The following is a 19,274-nucleotide window of genomic DNA, read 5'->3' as shown; positions in this document are numbered from 1 at the left end:
GGCACGAACCCGCATCCCCTGCATTGGCAGGCGGACTCTCAACCACTGCGCCACCAGGGAAGCCCTAAAGGTGTGTTTTGATTTGTAGGATTTATTGATTTCTGTGATATAAATAATTCCATCATGGCCAATTTTAAGCTACCAACATGATGCCACTGAATGTGGAATTGGGAAGAGATGCTAACAATTGGTTCTCATGGGCTGGTACAAGCCAGCTCCAGAAGCACCACTGTGGAGGGCCCCTGACCGTTTCAGGAATTCTGTAGGATTCTTTGTCCTGCAATACAGAACATCACTCAGTATTTTTCTTTAGACATTTCATATTAAGATATATATGTGATGAATATATGTGCATGTATGAATGTGTGTTTATATATAGAAAGAGAATATATGTGCATGTGTGTATGTATGTATGTGTGTATGTATCTATAGATAGAAAGAGAGTGGGGGGGTGAAGAGGGAAGAGAGAGAGAAATATATATTTAAAAATCCATAAATCCATATGTGAAAATCTGAACTCGCAAAGTAGATGATTTGGGAGTAGCATATATCACAGTACAAATTATTTTTTTAACTTAAAACATCTCTTCCAACCATAGTTTGAGATAAACTTTTCTCCTAGGAAATTTAAAATAACACTACATCTCTGCATAATTTTTTAAGGACATTTATTTTACAAATGAAGCTATACCTTTAGTGGGCAACAGATAGAAAAATAGGACCCAAAATGAGAATTCTGTTTTGATTTTAACTTCTAGTTCTTGCTATTGAGACAACACTTAGGATAAAACTAATTAATATTGATGTTTTTCGCCATATGAAAAAAATGTACATTGACTTTCTTATCTATAATAAAAATACATTTCATAATGATTCTCTATTTTTGCTCTGCTTTCCATTGTTTCAAACATGCTTGGGTATGCAAAAGCATTTGTTAAGCGGTAAATAACCAGAGATGTGTTATTTGTTGCTGTTCTCATTGTCTCTCGTGTCTTTAGTATTTCTTTCCAAAGAAAAATGTAATTTGTTTGCCTTTCTTAGCAACAGTGATTTGCCAGTTTTTTATTTCAATATTTTTCCTCACTTCTTTGGGGACTTGCTCAGTTTTCTAAAGTTGAAAATGAGGGCTGCCCACAGCTCATGCCCATTCCAAAACATTTTTTGCTTTTAAATATTTCCTGAATTAAACCCTCTCCATTTATTCCCATTGCCACAATCTAGGTGGCACTCTCAGCACCTCATTTGGTGCAGCATCCTGATGGTTCACTCTTGGTCTCTCTTCCCTTCAATATGCTCTGCCTTATGCTGCGAGACATATCATCCTGAACTTAGTCTTATCACGTCTTTGACATCCTTAAGGTCTAGACTCTTCCCTTACTGTCCAAAAACATTATGTTGATAATACAACATTATATAAAGCAACTATACTCCAATAAAAAAAACATTATGCTGACAAAGGGGCCATAGATCCATAGGTATCTATTAAGAACTCCTCGCTCAATTCTCATTTTTGGTATTTGTTAACTGACACATGCACTTAAAGAAATTGAACAATAGGCTTGGACCAGATTTGAATATGCATGCTTTCATAAGTAACAGTTTCATTATTATATCTAAAGAAAGACTGACTGATATACAGAGCTTAGAAATAGGTTAGGAAGAACAGTCTTCAAATGAGTGGGCAACACATGGGAGGAACAGAAACTACACCAGAGGCTATCAATCTCGCTAGAGTTGACAGATTACATATGGTATTACCACCATAACCAAAATGAGGGTATAGATGGCATATGAGGCCCCGCAAACTCTTAGTATCAGTTGTATGCACCACTCTTGTCAGGTGAGTACTTATTCCATTCAATGGAAGGAAGACAGTACAAACTTCATAAGAATAATTCATATGTAATTATTATTTGAGGTAGTAGTAGCAACAATAACAATATATATATATTTAAAGGTTCTACCATATCCCTGCTAATATTTATCATCAAAGATCACCCTCATTATAATACTATTACATCTATGTGCTTATGTAATTGTCACATCTCTAAGAGGAAAGAGCAGATAGGATTACATCCATGTTACAGACGAGTAAACTGAGGTTCAGGAAAGCTGGAGGCCCCACAGTTGGTGAGGGTTAAAAAAAAAAAAAGATAATGTTAAAATATCCACTTAACAGATGCGGAAACAATCTCTGAGAGGGCAGGAGAAGTTGCAGTAAGTGTCAGGACTGGGATTCAAATCCAATTTCATCAGATTCCAAACCCTTGTGTATTTTCCATTGTGTCATGCTGCCTGCCTCACTATTCCTTTCTCCAAATTAGAGAGCTAAAGGGTTGTTAGGAATGACAGCCCCCAAGAAAATTGTACTTACTCAGCTGAATCACAAGGGTATGCTTCAGGGAGAGGAAGATCGAGCATTTCCAAAGCTTTAGCAATGCTCTTAGTTAACTCAAGGGCCCCACGAGAAGGGACGTTCTTTGGGATGTTAGTGCTCCTTTCTCCTTCAGAACCCTGCCTACCCAGCCACTGGGGAATCCAGAAGGCTTCCCTCTCCGTTCTCCTGAATCTCATGGACACAGCCATTACCAGAGGGAAATGTGTGTTCTGAGTCAAATAATTTGCTATGGAATGTGAATCATATCATATAGTTGTGTTTTTTCAGATTTGGGAAATAAATCTGATTAATGGTCAAAGCTTGCATATCTAATTTCCCATTTATGTGAAGGTAAACTTTATTAGTCATTTGTGGGCTTTTGAGGGACAGAGAGTTTTCTTCCTACTTTTCATTCTTTTTGCTTTCTAATTTGCTGTTAAACCGTTACAGATCACAAACCAAAAGCACGTTTTTAATTCCACTGCAAGAGCAGGCAGTAGTGGGAATTCTTGCACTTTTATAAAATGCCAGGCTTTGGAGGGCTTTGAAAATCACCCAGAGTGTCCTCAAACCGTGAGCCCTTGCACAGCAGTACAGACTCGTCCTGAAGACCCTCTTTTTTTTCTGGAAGCTCTCATTTTGGTCATGGTGGTAATGCCATATTTAATCTGTTTCAACTCCAGTGAGATTGATAGCCTCTGACTGTAGTTTTTATTCCTCTCATATGTTGCCCACTTATTTGCAGACTGTTCTTAACCCATTTTTAAGCTCTGTATATCAATGTCTTTCTTTATCCATAATAATGAAACTGTTACATACAAAATCATGCACTGTTACAAAAAAAATCTATTTTTTTCAAGCCATTTGCTTACCATGTCCATTTTAAGAGCCTGTTATGTTCAACTTTCCCTCCTTTCTGCCCCAAATCCTAACTCTCATGTAACAGTTAATCGCCACTTAAATGTTTACAAAGCGTTTGTCCTCCTAGACATTTTGCATGTTATTTTGGTGCTCCAAAGATAAAACCTAAATGCAACAATAACACAAACTCTGAAACTGCTTTCAAACACTAACTTCCAAACAATAGGAATGCACAAACCTCCCCCACCCCCAAAGCTTTATCCCAATCAGCTTTCTTAAAAATCTAGACAAATCTTTAATTATTTTCATTTGAAATGTGATTATGCATTATCTGATATGCTACTGCAATCTCCTTTACTTAACAGGAAGAGTATTAACAGTAAAGTTCAACTCTTGAATATCTGTAAGGAGAAAAGATTAATTTACAGTTTTACTTCTCTTTGTCATAGTGGCTTAACAAAGATGTGAGAAAACAACGAAAGTATAATCACTTTCCTTCCTCTCTTCTCTCGCCCTGTCTTTTCAGGTACTTCCACAGTTTACAGAATCTTAGTTTGGCTTATTGCAGAAAGTTTACAGACAAAGGTTTACAGTACCTGAATTTGGGGAATGGATGCCACAAGCTCATCTATCTGGACCTTTCCGGCTGCACCCAGGTTTGTCTTTCAGCCTTCTCTTTCCTGCAGCAGGCGAAGAAGTCCTCCAGAGAAAGAGAACGGGCTATATCCAGCCCTCATGTTATACTAACGCTGTGCACAGACCGCAGCACACTTTTTGGAGGTTTTAAATTACATGGCCACAGCTGCTTAAATTTTCCCCAGGATCGCTACTATAGGCTCTTGGCTTCCTTCCACTGGAGTGCCACATCCACTAACAGGCAGAGTTCATTGGATGATGAAGCAGAACACGTCTGTGTGGATACTCTGAGCACAGTTATAATACCAGAGTCCAAATCTTGAAAACTTTTTAGAAAACAAAGAAAAACATTTTGTGGGGAGAATTTGCAAAGAACTTCCTGAAGAGTCAGTTTGCTCTCATGTGGGCCCTCAGAGAGTAAATAGTATTGGGTAAGATACTACAAGTGATAAATGCATGAAAGGAAATACACAAAGATTATGATTTTATTTATTTATTTTTATTTGTTTTTATTTTTGGCTGTGCTGGGTCTTCGTTGTTGTGCGCAGGCTTTCTCTAGTTGCGGTGAGTGGGGGCTACTCTTCGTTGTGGTGCGCGGGCTTCTCACTGCAGTGGCTTCTCTTGTTGCAGAGCACGGGCTCTAGGCGCATGGGCTTCAGTAGTTGTGGCGCACAGGCTTCAGTAGTTGTGGCACGCGGGCTCTAGAGTGCAGGCTCAGTAGTTGTGGCACACGGGCTTAGTTGCTCTGTGGCATGTGGGATCTTCCCGGGCCAGGGATCAAACCCATGTCCCCTGCACTGGCAGGCAGATTCTTAACCACGCCACCAGGGAAGCCCAAAGATTATGATTTTAAAAACTGCATTATATCCTTGGGCTAAATAACATGACGATTTGAGGTCTATATGGGGAAATATTTAAGTTTGAAGGAACAAGACTAAGGAAAACTGGGCAGAAAAGAGTGTGGAATTGTGGAGGGTAGGGCATGGCACTTTGGAAGCAGTTACTACCTCCTTGATAGTTTCTTCTGCTCTGTTTTGTTTGATTTCAGTCATGATTCTTTTAACTTTTCTTTCACCTCTCTGTGTATTTTATTGATATTTGTGTCACAGAATGTTCATCATTCTATGAGACTAATAACACAAATGAGAACTGTTACTATATGCCAGGCACCATGTTGACTGTCATACAGATCAAATTTACTGCTCATATAAATGCTGTGCAGTATGTATTTATCATGCCCATTTAGACATGAAAAGACCAAGGCTCCCAGGGCTGCACGGCTGGTGAAAGCACATGGTACTGGTACAGTTATAAGCAGGTAGATTCCCTGGAAGGAATACAGGGACAGAACAGATTTCTCCTCCAAGTTCTTGAATGGACAGAAATCTTACATAGCACTACTACTGGCATATCATGGTTTCCTGGTACACCACACAGTGAAGAGGATGTAAGGGAAAGGAGCGGGGGGACGTTAAGCTAGGGCTGAAATGGCTAGAAGTTGCATTTGTTTAACATCCAATTTACTGCGATATGGCTTGCTAAGCATCAACATCTACCATCACTCTGTGGCCAAGATGGCCTTAATGTTCCCTCCAGATGGACAAAACTTCAGACAGGCTTCTTCTTGACTCTGGACCCCTGACCTCCCTTTTCTTAGAGCGTTTACTTTAGAAAACTTGTGGCTGTACATTCTTTCTCTGCTCCCGTTGAGATGTAAAGCCCTTAAAAGGCTTCTTGCCAGTTTTACAACCCAGGAATGTTTTCCTCAAAGACCTGGGAGCCAGCCTTTAATATGTAATCATCAAGAGAGAGAGCATCAGTATCTCCCAGTCTCTGTGGGAGGATGGGAGCCTAACTTCCATATGGATGTCAGTTAGCAAACACAGAGGCCTAATCACAAAGGAAGAATACCTGCAAATTCAGAAATAACTCAATGTGCTTGACACATCTAACTGATCAATCTCTCCCCTAAAGATACATGCTCCAGTACTTTTTTTTTTTTTTTTTTTTTTTGCGGTACGCGGGCCTCTCACTGTTGTGGCCTCTCCTGTTGCGGAGCACAGGGTCCGGACACGCAGGCTCACCGGCCATGGCTCACGGGCCCAGCCGCTCCGCGGCACGTGGGATCCTCCCAGACCGGGGCACGAACCCGCGTCCCCTGCATTGGCAGGCGGACTCTCAACCACTGCGCCACCAGGGAAGCCCTCCAGTACTTTTTTTAAAATTAATTTTTATTGGAGTTTAGTTGATTTACAATGTTGTGTTCGTTTCTGCTGTCCAGCAAAGTGAATCAGTTATACATATAGATATATCTGCTCTTTTTTAGATCCTTTTCTCATATAGGCCATTACAGAGTACTGAGTAGGGTTCCCTGTACTATACAGTAGGTCCTTATTAGTTATCTATTTTACATACAGTCGTGCCTAGCTTACCTCAGTGCTTCCGAACCCTCTGCACAGTGTGACTTACCTCCTTGTTCTTCTCAGTTTCCACCAGGTAATTATTGTAGTAAAAACATACAACACATGCACAGACACACAAACACTCATACACATGTCCTAAGGTTAAATATTTTCAAACACACTAAAGTCAAAATGAGAGGTTTCAAATTGATGACCCTCTGGCTAGATATATATTCAAAACATATAGACACAGTCTGTCTTTAAATTTTGAGCCAACATTTGGAATTTTGGAGTTTTCAAATAAAAATCTAGACTTCAAGCTTTTCTTAAAAAACCAGAAGAACTAGCAAAATTGGGCCTGCTTTCCCACATGGCAACAAAAGGCTGGAGCTGAGTCAGCCTCACCCCCTTGAGATGGCGCCCTCTCCTCAGTATGCCGCCCTCTCCTCCACTCAGTAACGTCCACACATGCACTTACTCTGGAACTGCTACCACTTCAATGCATTGCCTGCCTGCCTCAGTAGGTATTTGAGTTTGGTCTGAATGTATTTCTAAAGAATAGATTTCTTTTCCTAACTGACCCTTAATTTGTAAGTCTCAAAACACAGTGACATTAGTATTTCACATCATTATGCAAAATGATGTTGTTTTTTTTTGTTCATCCGTCTTCCATTTGCATTTGTTCATTTAATAATTTAATTACTCGAGAGATTTAACCCTAGGTGTCAGGCACTGGAAATTGTACCATTTGAAACTTTATAAAAAATGGGCTCATTATGAACCACAGATATCTTAATAATGGCTGCTGCTGTAACTTCAGAGAATCAGTGAATCTTGGATGTCGCTGCTTCTGAGGGACTTATTAAGTCTTTTGAGGAGGCTCCATCTACCTCCCTAGCTCTGGGTGTGAGGATAGTTTCACCCTTCCAGACCTACTTGCATTGATATGACAGTATAAAATGGTTTCAAAGAAGGAAAGTTGACTATTCACAGGTTTTTCAGGCTCTTCCCTTGGAAAGTAAAATGTATTTTCTTCTTATGTTTGGAATTTTGCACTATGAAGTCGTGTGTTAGTATATCTGATCAAGGAAAAAGGCCCTAATAAAACAAAAAGTTGAGAATAGAAGCTTACAATGAAATGCTTTACACTGGTGTTTATTGAGTGCCTGCTGCATACTGGGCACCATGATGAGTCAAATAGCATCTCTGTCTTTTGGAAGCTATGGATTAACATAAATGAATTATGTCAAGGGCTAAATGTTAATGCAGTCACAGCTGCCCAAAAAAGGAAAGATGTATACAGTATTGTGAAAGAATTTGAATCCATATTTGTTAGAAAAAATAAATGAGTGGATGATGGAGAACTACAGAGAAAAGTGAAAATCAATTACATATGTTTTAGAAATATTCTGCATTCTTATGGGATTGGATAAACACTGTAGGGTGCACTAAGTAATATGACCGATTTCCTAATGAGTACCAGCACTTGCATGTTCCCCTGCATGTCATCATCTTTGATGGGGTTGAGGTGATGCCTCTGCCCAGTTTCTCCTCCTTGAAAAAGCCTCTGCTCACACGTGGCCTGAACTGGGATAGGGCTGCTCCAGCGAGCTCTCTCACTATCCTCTGCAAATTTCTACCCATATACTTGCCACTTTGAGTTTTCTTTTTTCACTTTAAAAAAACCTGCTTTTTTTCTTATTACATGCTAAATGCAGAAAAATACAAGAAAAAAAGGAGAAAAAGGGACTTCCCTGGTGGTGCAGTGGTTAAGAATCCACCTGCCATTGCAGGGGACACGGGTTCGAGCCCTTGTCCAGGAAGATCCCACATGCCGCGGAGCAACTAAGCCCATGCGCCACAACTACTGAGCCTGTGCTCTAGAGCCCGTGAGCCACAACTACTGAGCCCACATGCTACAACTACTGAAGCCTGCGTGCCTAGAGCCCGTGCTCTGCAACAAGAGAAGCCTGTGCACCACAACGAAGAGTGGCCCCTGCTCGCCCCAACTAGAGAAAGCCCGTGTGCAACAAAGACCCAACACAGCCAAAAATAAATAAGTAAATTAATTAATTAAAAAAAAAACAGGAGAAAAAAATTTAAATTACCTGAAAATTCATCACCAGAAATAATAAACACTACTAGAATTTCAGAGTCTTTATTCTATGCCTGTCTAGACTTTTTTAAACTGAAATGGATTATATAGTACACATATCTTTCATTTAATGTTTTATAAAGTGAATGTCTTTATTCCATTAAATATTTTTCCTGTAACTTACTTTTAATAGCTATATAGTATTTCATTGTATCAAAATACCAATATGTATTTAACCATTCATTATTGGCCTACAGTTCTTTTTTTTTGGCCTACCATTTTTTTTGCTATCATAAATAACCTGTGAGGAAAATTATTGTAGCCATATCTTTGCATATGTCTATGTAATTTTTTGGTACAAATTTTTAGAAGTGAAATGGCCAGAGGATATAGTTATTTTTAAGGCCATCCATACCCTACAAAGATTGTCAGTTTACACTTACCATAAATGTAAAATAGTTTGTTCTCTTCATAAATATATTATATATAAAAAATTTTGCCAATTTGACATTGAATATGATATTTTATATTTTCAATTTGTATTTCTTTGATTACCAGGCAAAGTTAAACCATACACAGGCACTTAATAAATATCTGTTGAATGACAGCATTCTTATCCCAACAGGCCGCCACTGTTAAAATATTTTTCAAATTAATTAAAAAATCTCTTTCAAACTGGGGAATATTGGAGATAATGTAAGTTAAGTGCCTGACACAGTTGGTGATAAAAAAAGAAAACCTATTAGTATATTTCTCTAAAAAAAGTTCTTCAGAGCCTGAGTGCAACATTTTCATTATAGTAGTTTCAGAAGAAAAAAAAATCTACATTCATTTAACAAAATGATTCTGGCTGAATCAGTTGAACAAATTTAATTTGTTTGCTTTTATATTTGCTACTTACTCAAAGTTATAAAATCTAACCTTATGCCATAAAATAATTTTTTAAAAACCATGTTTAAATACAATTTGGAAAGACTCTGGAGACAAAACGGTTTTATCACGTAAAGAAGGTACTCTTTCCTGTGCTCCTTTGTCATCTATAATCTGGGAGACATTTGACGACAATGAATGAATCCATCTTTTTCTGTGCTCTAATGAATGATGTGTGACCTAACTCATGGTAGACATTTGTCAGATATTTGTTGAATTTTTGGATTAATGTTTAGTTAAATAAGTGAAACTAATGAACCACTGTATGAGATGTTGGTAGTTTTCCTTTGCATCTCATACTCTGCTTCAAGGAACCACTCCTCTTCCTTCCCTTGTGGTTCTGGGGAGCTGTCAGTTGTGGCACCTTGAAAGCAACACACCACAGTAATTGGAAGCATTGGTTCTGGGGCACCTGCATTTTAATCTTGAGTTTGCTATTTGCTAGGTATGGGACTGGGGCAGGTTACCTAAGCTTTCTGTATACCTCACTTTCCTTATCTATGAGATGGGGAAAATACTAGTAACTTCCTAAGTGTGTCATGTGAATGAAATTATTTGATACATATAAGAGTCTTAGAATGATGGCTTCATATAGTAAATGCTTAGCCACCATTAGCTATTATTATTAGATTACTATTAGTATTTTCCAATGGCCGCTATCATTTGGCCCAGGCCTAGACATTCCTAAATTCCATGTGCAGTGGCTATGATTTTTCCAGGAAGAGCATGACCTTAGCAGAACTATTCAGAACTCTTTTAGGTGCTCAACGTTGGGAAAAATAAATTCAGTTTTTTCTGAGGTTGCAGGGCCTGGAATGTGTAAGTCTAGGCTGGTTTGTGGTTCTCTTGCTCAGGAACATGGAGGAAATTTGTCTGCAATGGGAAAGAATAAAGTCCTCACAAAGAAGCTGACCTTCAAGAGGGAGAGATGCTGTGTTTGAGAAGGAGAGATCGTATCTTTTTGCTTAGATGGACTTTCAGTTAAAGATACCACTAATTCCCTTTTTACCTACGCTAGTTTATGTTGGGTCATTGTGACTCAAGGAAGCTGACTGGTACAACTGTTGAGGATGTGATTCCTATTTAGCTTTTAGTTGGGGTATTGAATACTTTGATGGAAAGCCTTTCTCAAGGAAAAAACTAAGGCCCAAGAGAGGAAGTTGTGAAGGTTTCTCATAGCTCTTCACATGCTTGTATTCTACCATGTACCTGAATTTGTTGTTTTGAGCATGCCTGTGACTGACCACAAAGCAATCCTTAACACCCAAGAAACCTGATTAAATCTGCTTCCTGTTTTGCTGGCACCGACAGCTGGGACATACTGAGCAAAGGCATTCCCTAATGACTTTTTTGAGGGTAAGTATAATATATAGGAAAGTGCGCAAAGTGCTATATACATGTCCTTTGGTGAACACAGAATGTGTTTCTGTTGAGTATACACATAGGAATCAAATGGGCTGGGTGTGAAGTATGTGTATGTTTGGCTTTTGTTGATATCATCGTTAGTTTCCTAAATTGGCTGTGTCAATCCTAATGATTACGATTTAGAAAACTCATGAGGATGTGATTTCTGCAGGAAAGCTAATGCTGTGGCGCTACATACTTACTCCCTACATTTACCCAAATAATTTATTTTCATAGCAACACTATTGTTAGAGTGCAGTACGGGAGAGGTAGGAGAACAACATTCAAACCTAGAGTGGGCTTCTATGCTGATGAGTACTCTTCCCTTCTCAGAAATGAGCAGTAAGTATTTAAGTCATCTTATATTCACTTCCATAGCAAGCAGGTTTCATTAAACTTCCCTCTTTTCAACTATTTTAATCAAACATTTAGAATCCATCACTGGTGACTACTTTCACTAAAAGAAAATAAGAAGAGAGGTTTAAAAATATTGTGTGTTCTCTGCGGTATTTTTCAGGAGAGGAAAAGTACTCAAGGGAAGAAACATAACCAGGGATTTCTATTTTATTTCATACTAGATTTATTTTATTTTACTTATTTTGGAACTCAGGTACCAGGAACAGATTTAATCACACTCCTCAATTCATGGCACACTTTCATCATCATTCCAGGCAAGGCTGATCTCTTGTTTTATTTATTCCCTTTTATCTACATTTCCCACTCATGTTCCCCTTTCTCTACACAAGCAAACCCTCTAATTTGTTTTATGTGGTTCCATATACAAATATATTCTTAAAACTTTCATTTGAAAAGATACTTGTACCCCAATGATCACAGCAGCACTATTTAATAGTCAAGACACAGAAGCAACCCAAGTGCCCATCAACAGATGAGATATATATATATATATCTCACATTTTCTTAAGCCAATCATCTGTTGTGTGTATATATATATTTACACACATATATATCACATACACACAAATATATATACACACAAACATACACAAAGGAATATTACTCAGCCATAAAAAAGGAAATATTGTCATTTGCAGCGATGTGGATGGACCTAGAGAATATTATGCTTAGTGAAATAAGTCAGACAGTGAAAGACAAATCTATATGATATGACATATGATATGAATCTAAAAAATAATACGAACGAATGTATATACAAAAGAGAAACAGGGTCACAGACACAGAAAACAAATTTATGGTTACATAAGGGGAAGGGGAGGGGGAGGGACAAATTAGGAGTATGGGATTAACAGATACAAACTACTATACATAAAATAGATAAGCAACAAGGATTTACTGTATAGCACAGGGGATTATACCCAATACCTTATAATAACCTATAATGGAATATAATCTGCAAAAAAACTGAGTCACTATGCTGTATACCTGAAACTAACACAATATTGTAATTCAACTATACTTCAATTTAAAAAATGAGCAAAACATAAAAGTCTTTCTCTAGCAACAAAAAGGAATATATTAATATATATATATATATATATATATCAATGTATTCTTGCATTCTTATATTGTGGTTCTGTGTGTGGATTTTAATCCTCATAAATGATATTGTGCTATAGCTCTGGCTCTTTCTCTTATTTCTGACAATGTTTCTAAAGGTGCCTCAGTCACCTCTTCTCTCGAACCCCTTAATCTCTTAATCATAGAGAGCCCCAAGGTTCAGTTTTTGGTCTACTTTTCTTCTCATCACGCACTTGGTGATGTCACTTAGATCATGGCTTTAAATATCACCTACAACAACAAACACTCATATAAAAAAAAGAATCACGCAACAAACAAAAGGTTCTAGGTATCAGACACAACAATAGAAACTGGAAAAATGGTAAGACATGTTCCCTAATCTAAAGAAGATCAAAATACAGTGGAGGAGACAGACAGGCATAAAAATTATTTTACAATGTGGTAAGAGAGGAAGTATAAATGTGGTTAAAAGCACAGACTAAAACACCAAACAGACCCAGTTTGAAATCTTAGCTTTACCTATCACTTCTAGCTGTGTATTCTTAGGTCAAATAACCTCTCTAAGGCTCAGTTTCCACCTATGCTAAAGGGGATAATCATAGTACCTACCTGATGGGGTTCTAGCCATAAGTAAATAAGATAATGCACGTGAACCACTTAGTAGAGTGTCTGGAACAACTATTTTAAGTGCGATACCAGATGTACATATGTACATGAGGGTAAGGAGCCTTAAAGAGGGAATAATGAACATCCTGAGTGATCTGGAGGTTATCTGTTGAGTGGAACCTTGAGACATGAATAGGAATTCATGATTAAGAACAGGAAGGAAAGGAAAACAACATAGGAGTAAGGTGTACTCTGTAAAGAGAAAAGGCAGTAGTTAGTGTTCATGTGGGAAAATAACAGGAATGGTTGAAAGATTCTTAAGCATAGAAGTAAGGTCGGGTATTATGTCAAGATAGAGCTGAGCAAAACCTATAATATTTAGTAAGGTATGGGCAGTTTCATAGTTACAATAATCAAACACAAAGACCTGGGCTTCCCTGGTGGCGCAGTGGTTGAGAATCTGCCTGCCGGTGCAGGGGACGTGGGTTCGAGCCCTGGTCTGGGAAGATCCCACATTGCCGTGGAGCAACTAGCCCCATGAGCCACAATTACTGAGCCTGTGCGTCTGGAGCCTGTGCTCTGCAACAAGAGAGGCTGCGATAGTGAAAGGCCCGCGCACCGCGATGAGGAGTGGCCCCCACGTGCCGCAACTAGAGAAAGCCCTCGCACAGAAACAAAGACCCAACACAGCCATAAATAAATAAATAAATAAAATTAAAAAAAAAACAAAAAAAACACAAAGAACTTAGAGACCAGCAGTCCAATGCCAATTTTATATGACGAAGTGGGGTTTAAAAAATAAATCTGATTAGAAATGGAAAAAGCTAAAGGCAATTTTAAAGTCAACAAAAAATGAGAATTATTTGAATTATAATTGAGACCACTGCTCATTCTCAGGTCATGTGATTTGAGACTCAGGTAGTACAGGAAATTATGATCCAGTTTCCATCCTTTGTCTCTTCTGATCCAACAAAATATATCTTGTCATTAAAAATCTCAAATGATGGACTACCTTCCCTAAATCTGCCTTCTACACAGGGCGTCTATGAAGCCTGGAAACATAAGTAACATTTTACTTTTTTACAGATTGAAGATGTCTTTGACAATATTACGCATATTCGCCTATGTCTGGGTAAAGAGACACTTTCTAAACCTCTTTAGTTTTATTTTAACAATGAACTTTCATTAAGTAATTTTTTTTAATTACAAAAATAAGGAGAAAAAAATGTAATCTAAAGTGGCAGGGCCACACACTCCCTTCAAGTACTGAGCACTCACTCACCTTCACAAGGAGTTCGTTCAGTGAGCTCCTTCTCACTACTGTACACCGCTCCGGAGGCCTTCCCTTCTTGCCACAAGACATCTACAGAGAAAGGGAAGACCACTGGATCAGTAAGCAGGAGGCTTTGGGAAGACAGGTTCTAATAAAGAAGAAATAGGAAGAAACTCCTCTGTGTAAAAAAGAAAAAAAATGTTGGAGTGGAAACTCAAAGGCGTTCTTACATTAAATCAAGAAAAAGAACTCCAGTAAAGAGCTATCACAGGGCTTCCCTGGTGGCGCAGTGGTTGAGAGTCCACCTGCCGATGCAGGGGACGCGGGTTCGTGCCCCGGTCCGGGAAGATCCCACATGCCGCAGAACGGCTGGGCCCGTGAGCCATGGCCGCTGGGCCTGCGCGTCCGGAGCCTGTGCTCCGCAACGGAAGAGGCCACGGCAGTGAGAGGACCGTGTACCGCAAAAAAAAAAAAAAAAAAAAAGATCTATCACAGCAAAATAGAGATGAAAGACCAACAATTACCATCAACAACAGTGTGAAAAAGGTATTAACAGCATCTAGGTACAATAAAGATAGTCCAATAATAATGTCATCATCCTCAACTGCCTTCCAGCAGCAGAACAATTTTCCTTTATCTATACTCATTTTCTGTTCTCTGTATGGCTCAGGTTGACCTTTTTCGGCAGTGGCTTCCTTCTTCTCTGCCTTCCTAGCCAGTCAAAGGAAGTGTGTGAACTGCTATGAGCAGAGTTAGCAGAAAAGAGTAAGGCGAAGGTGTGGAATTTCAGTATACTATCACCAGAGCTGGAGTCAGGGAACTGAATCCCTGACTAGACAAACTGTGGTGAGAGATGAGCCATCAGCCTCCTGTCCTCAGGGACCCCTCCTTCAGACAAGCCTGGAAACCCATACAGAATTAGCCACCTGCTTCCAGCAACCTCTGCTGCAGCACTCAGCATCAGGAACACAGCCATCACTGGGAGAAGGCTCAGAGGACAGGTTCCTGACCAGAATGTAAGGTCTGACTTTCCACTTCCTGTCTGAGGTGCTCCCCCAGAGACACTCTACAATACCAACGAATCTGTTCATGTGGGTGTCTCGGGTCCTCTTATGACAACATGGCTGTGCCCTACTGAAAGTGGGTAGTGAGAATTCCAGAAGCACCCTAGCTGAAAACTGTTGCCACGGGCTCTACAAAGCCAAGATCTGCAGTTCCAATGAGAGCAGAAGACTGAGTAGTGAATATCCAGACAAACCCCTCATTCTCACGTGATCTGTCAGCTCTGGCTTGTGGTCAATTTGACCTTCCCTCTTTCTTTAGAGGACACTGGTCTGTGCCATGCATGTCTTCAGACCAGAGGTCACTAGCGTCTCAAAAGTAGGATATATGGTTTTATTTCCTGTTCTTTTACTGGGGCTACAGAGTATGGCAATGGACAGTGACTTAAAAGCGGAAGGGAAGGAAATATTCTGCAGTCAACCAGCCCTCATAATCATAGAAATCTTTAATATACAGGCCTCAGAGAATGCTAATCCTTGCTTTATATCATATATAAATTCTGGACTGTATCTAGTTTTGTACCATCTGATGTCAAAAATTCAACACATGTCAATTAGAAATTTTTAAATGTAATATGGTATCCTGGACTAGATCCTAGAACAGGAAAAAAGACATTATAGAAAAACTGGTGAAACAGGAATAGAATTTGTAGTTTAGTTAATAGCACTGTAACAATGTTAATTTTTTAGTTTTGACAAATGTACCATGGTTATTTTAGATGTTAGCATCAGGAGAAGCTGGGTAAGGGGTATGTGGGAAATCTCTGTATTACCTTTGAAAATTTTCTATAAATCTAAAATTATGCCAAAAAAACCCAACAACAAACACTCATATATGTATATATGTAAAATATATATAATGTATATATAAAATCATTACATATGTATATGCATAATATACACACAAATATATGCTCACATACGTATATACACATACATATATATGTAATGTATGCACACAGGAGTATGTTTATATATGCATATATACATGTGCATGTATATGTGTTTATAGGAGTATATATGTATACAGGAGTACTTATATATGTTATATATAGAGAGAAGTAATATATGTATATATGCATGTACATATATATACATATACACATATTATGTATACATACACAGACACATATATATGATAGATAATATATATCTTCAACCCAGAGTTCTCTCTCGAATTTTAGACTCATATCTTTTTAAAAATTTATTCATTTATTTTATTTATTTTTGGCTGCATCGGGTCTTAGTTGCAGCACGAGGGCTCTAGTTGAGGCACGCAAGCTCAGCAGTCGTGGCACGCAGGCTTAGTTGCCCCGCGGCACGTGGGATCTAACTTCCCTGACCAGGGATCAAACCTGCGTCCCCTGAATTGCAAGGCGGATTCTTTACCACTGGACCATGAGCGAAGTCCCTAGACTCTTAAAATCTTAAAAAAAAAAAAAAAATCCCTGCTCGAAAATGTTAACTCCTTGCTCCACCTTTGGCCTTTCCTATCTCAGTTAATGACAGCTCCATGTTTACAGCTGCTTAGGCCAAAAGTCTTGGAGTCATCTGTTACAGACTGAATTGTATCTGCTCCAAATTAATATGTTGAATTCCTAACCCCTGGTATCTTAGAATGTGACCTTGTTTGGAAATAAAGTCATTACAGATGTAATTAGTTAAGATGAGATCATTAGGGTGGGCCCTAATCCAATGTGACTGATGTCCTTACAAAAAGGGGAAATTTGGACACCAACACATGCATTTACATGGAAAGCGCCATGTAAACATGAAGATAGCCATCTACAAACGAATGACAGAGGCCTGAACCATATCCTTCCACCAACCCCGCTAACACTGTGATCTTGGACCTTTTGGCCTCCAGAACTGTTGGACAACAAATTTCTGTTGTTTAAGCCACCAGTTTGTGGTACTTAGTTACAGCAGACCTAGCCAACTAATACAATATTCTTGACTTTTCTCTCACACTCCACATGCACTCTGTCAGGAAGTCCAGTTGACTATTACTTCAGAATCTCTCCAGGATCTGACCACTCCTCACCATTTTCACAGTTACTACCCAAGTTCAGGTCACCATCATCTCTTGCCTGGATTATTGTGATAGCTTCCTAACTGGTCTCTGTGCTTTCACTTCAACCTCTAAGTTTCCTCTCAACACAGCAGCATCTAGAATGGTCTTTTGAAAACCCAAGTCAATGTTCTGCCTCAGTTCAAATACCTGGCAAGTCTTCCTATTTACTCAATAAAACAAAAGCCTTGGAAGGACCTTCAGGATCCCATATAATCTGCCTCCTTCCCTAATTGTCTCTCTGACATCACTTCCTACTACTCTTCCTCTTACCAACTCTGCTCCAGCCACACTGGCTTCCTTGATGTTCTTTCAACACACAAGCTCTTGCCTTCGGGTTTTTTGCACTGGCTGTTTTCCTTGCCGGGAACACTCTTTCTGCAGCTACCTGTATGGCTTTCTCAGCTCCTTTAAGTCTTTCTCACATACCCCCAAATGAATGAATAAGTGGATAAAAATGCATCAGCTAAAATGCTCCAAAGAGATCCATATTAGTTCCATGTTCATATCAGAGCTCTCTAACATATGATCTTGTTTCTTTCAGAATCTCAAAGAAGAAAATACGGGTAGGATTAAGAGTTTTAATGGAAAGGATAAGTCTATCTTACATGTACATGAGAAAGTGCCAATTAGGAGGGCAGTGATTCCTGGTTATGCTTTTCCTTTACCCTCTGCTCTGTTTGTGTGTAACTCCAAGGGTTCTCATGTTGATATTGCCTTTGGGTAGCCACTTTTCCTACAGATTCATGTATCTCCAATTGTGTTTAGCAGTGGGTTATAGCTAGGCATGGAATAATCACAGCTATGCTGGGAAGGATGGCTAGGCTGAAGCCAACCTCTGATTGAAACCCAAGTGCCCAGAAACCAGTAACTCTGAACATGGAGTGGGAAAAGGAGCCAGATGAAGAGTGGGGAGTTTGGGCCAAGGTGCAGATTTACATGTTCAGATTTAAGATTTAAGTTAAACCAGAGAGCAAGAGAGCTTACAACAGTTTCTGCCTCTCCGTTCCCGTGCTCTTCATTTCCAGCCTGAGTACTTCCATTAGGCTCACTTTTTGCCCTCTGACTAAACACCCTCATACTTTCCCTTTCTCCCATTCACCAGGTTAACTTTCACATACCTTTGAGGCTCTGCTCAATCACAGCGTTCTCTAGGAACCCCTTGCTGACCCCTCATTTCCCCTAACCCAAGTTGGGTTAAGATCCCTTTATTCCACTTCCACTAAGCATTCTCTATGTATTTGATGGTCTGCTTATTTGTCTGCTCTCTGCCCCACTGTGAGCTCCTTGATGGTCAGGATGGTGCCTTATTGATCTGTATCTGTATCCTCAGTGCATAATAAATACCTGGCACATAGTAGGACTTTGATCAATGTTTCATGAATGAATGAATGAAACTGCAGCCAGTTTCAGGGTATGGCTAGCCAGGTTCTTCAGGTGGAAGCTCAGGAGGCTTGTTAGGTATCTGAGAAGTTGGCAACTTGCTACAGCAAGGTCTGATGATCTTTTCTTGGTAAGAGTTGGGTCTGACATTTCTTTCAATTTACAGGGAGAAAAGAGCCTAGGAAACTACAAAATACTAAAGTGAAAGTATGTTTTCATCAATTATTTTTCAGTTACTACACAAGTCAACAGAAATGAAAAGGGACAGCATCCCAGAGATGTTCAAATGATTGGAATACTCAATATAGTAATAATGGTTTATCAGTAATTCCTGTACTATTAAATCTCTCTGGGAACCACGAATCCTAAAGGTACACTGTGTAAACTGCAAACTGGAAGATTCTAAGGTCATTTTAGTTCTCTCTAGGCTACATAAATTCCAACCTCCCCTTTCAGAGAGGCAAAGATCATGGAAGGTCTTACTTATTCACCCCTGGGGTTTGTGGTGGAGGTGGGAGAAAGCCACGGAGGCACATCCGGGGATGAATGTATTAGCCAAATGGAACAGAGACTGCATAAGCAGAGCAACCTCTCTCACTCTCTTTCTCATACAGCAGAAGGCAGTGGGATGGTGAAAGGAGCCCCAAACTGAAGTTAAGAGACTCAGGATCTAGT

General features: G+C 39.2%; 2 protein-coding genes across 3 annotated transcripts in view; one reads left to right on the top strand and one right to left on the bottom strand.

The window, feature by feature from the left end:
- Positions 1 to 19,274, top strand: part of FBXL13 (F-box and leucine rich repeat protein 13) — a 185,494-nt gene that overhangs the window by 100,351 nt on the left and 65,869 nt on the right. Inside the window, 1 exon segment of the mRNA XM_032642583.1 lies at positions 3,765 to 3,894. Within this exon segment, the coding sequence (XP_032498474.1) occupies positions 3,765 to 3,894 (130 nt within the window).
- Positions 1 to 19,274, bottom strand: part of LRRC17 (leucine rich repeat containing 17) — a 101,559-nt gene that overhangs the window by 27,647 nt on the left and 54,638 nt on the right. The window contains exon 2 of one of the 2 annotated variants that reach the window (XM_032643035.1): positions 14,094 to 14,174. The gene's annotated coding sequence lies outside the window, so the exon portion shown is untranslated. Of the gene's footprint in view, positions 1 to 3,834; positions 4,053 to 14,093; positions 14,175 to 19,274 lie in introns of those variants that run through there. The other variant, XM_032643036.1, reaches the window with a different exon arrangement.

Source organism: Phocoena sinus, chromosome 9 (assembly GCF_008692025.1).
Source record: "Phocoena sinus isolate mPhoSin1 chromosome 9, mPhoSin1.pri, whole genome shotgun sequence".
In the NCBI taxonomy this organism is placed as follows: Eukaryota; Metazoa; Chordata; class Mammalia; order Artiodactyla; family Phocoenidae; genus Phocoena; species Phocoena sinus.
The sequence above is the reverse complement of the archived record's forward strand: the minus strand, read 5'-3'. Positions and strand labels throughout refer to the sequence as shown.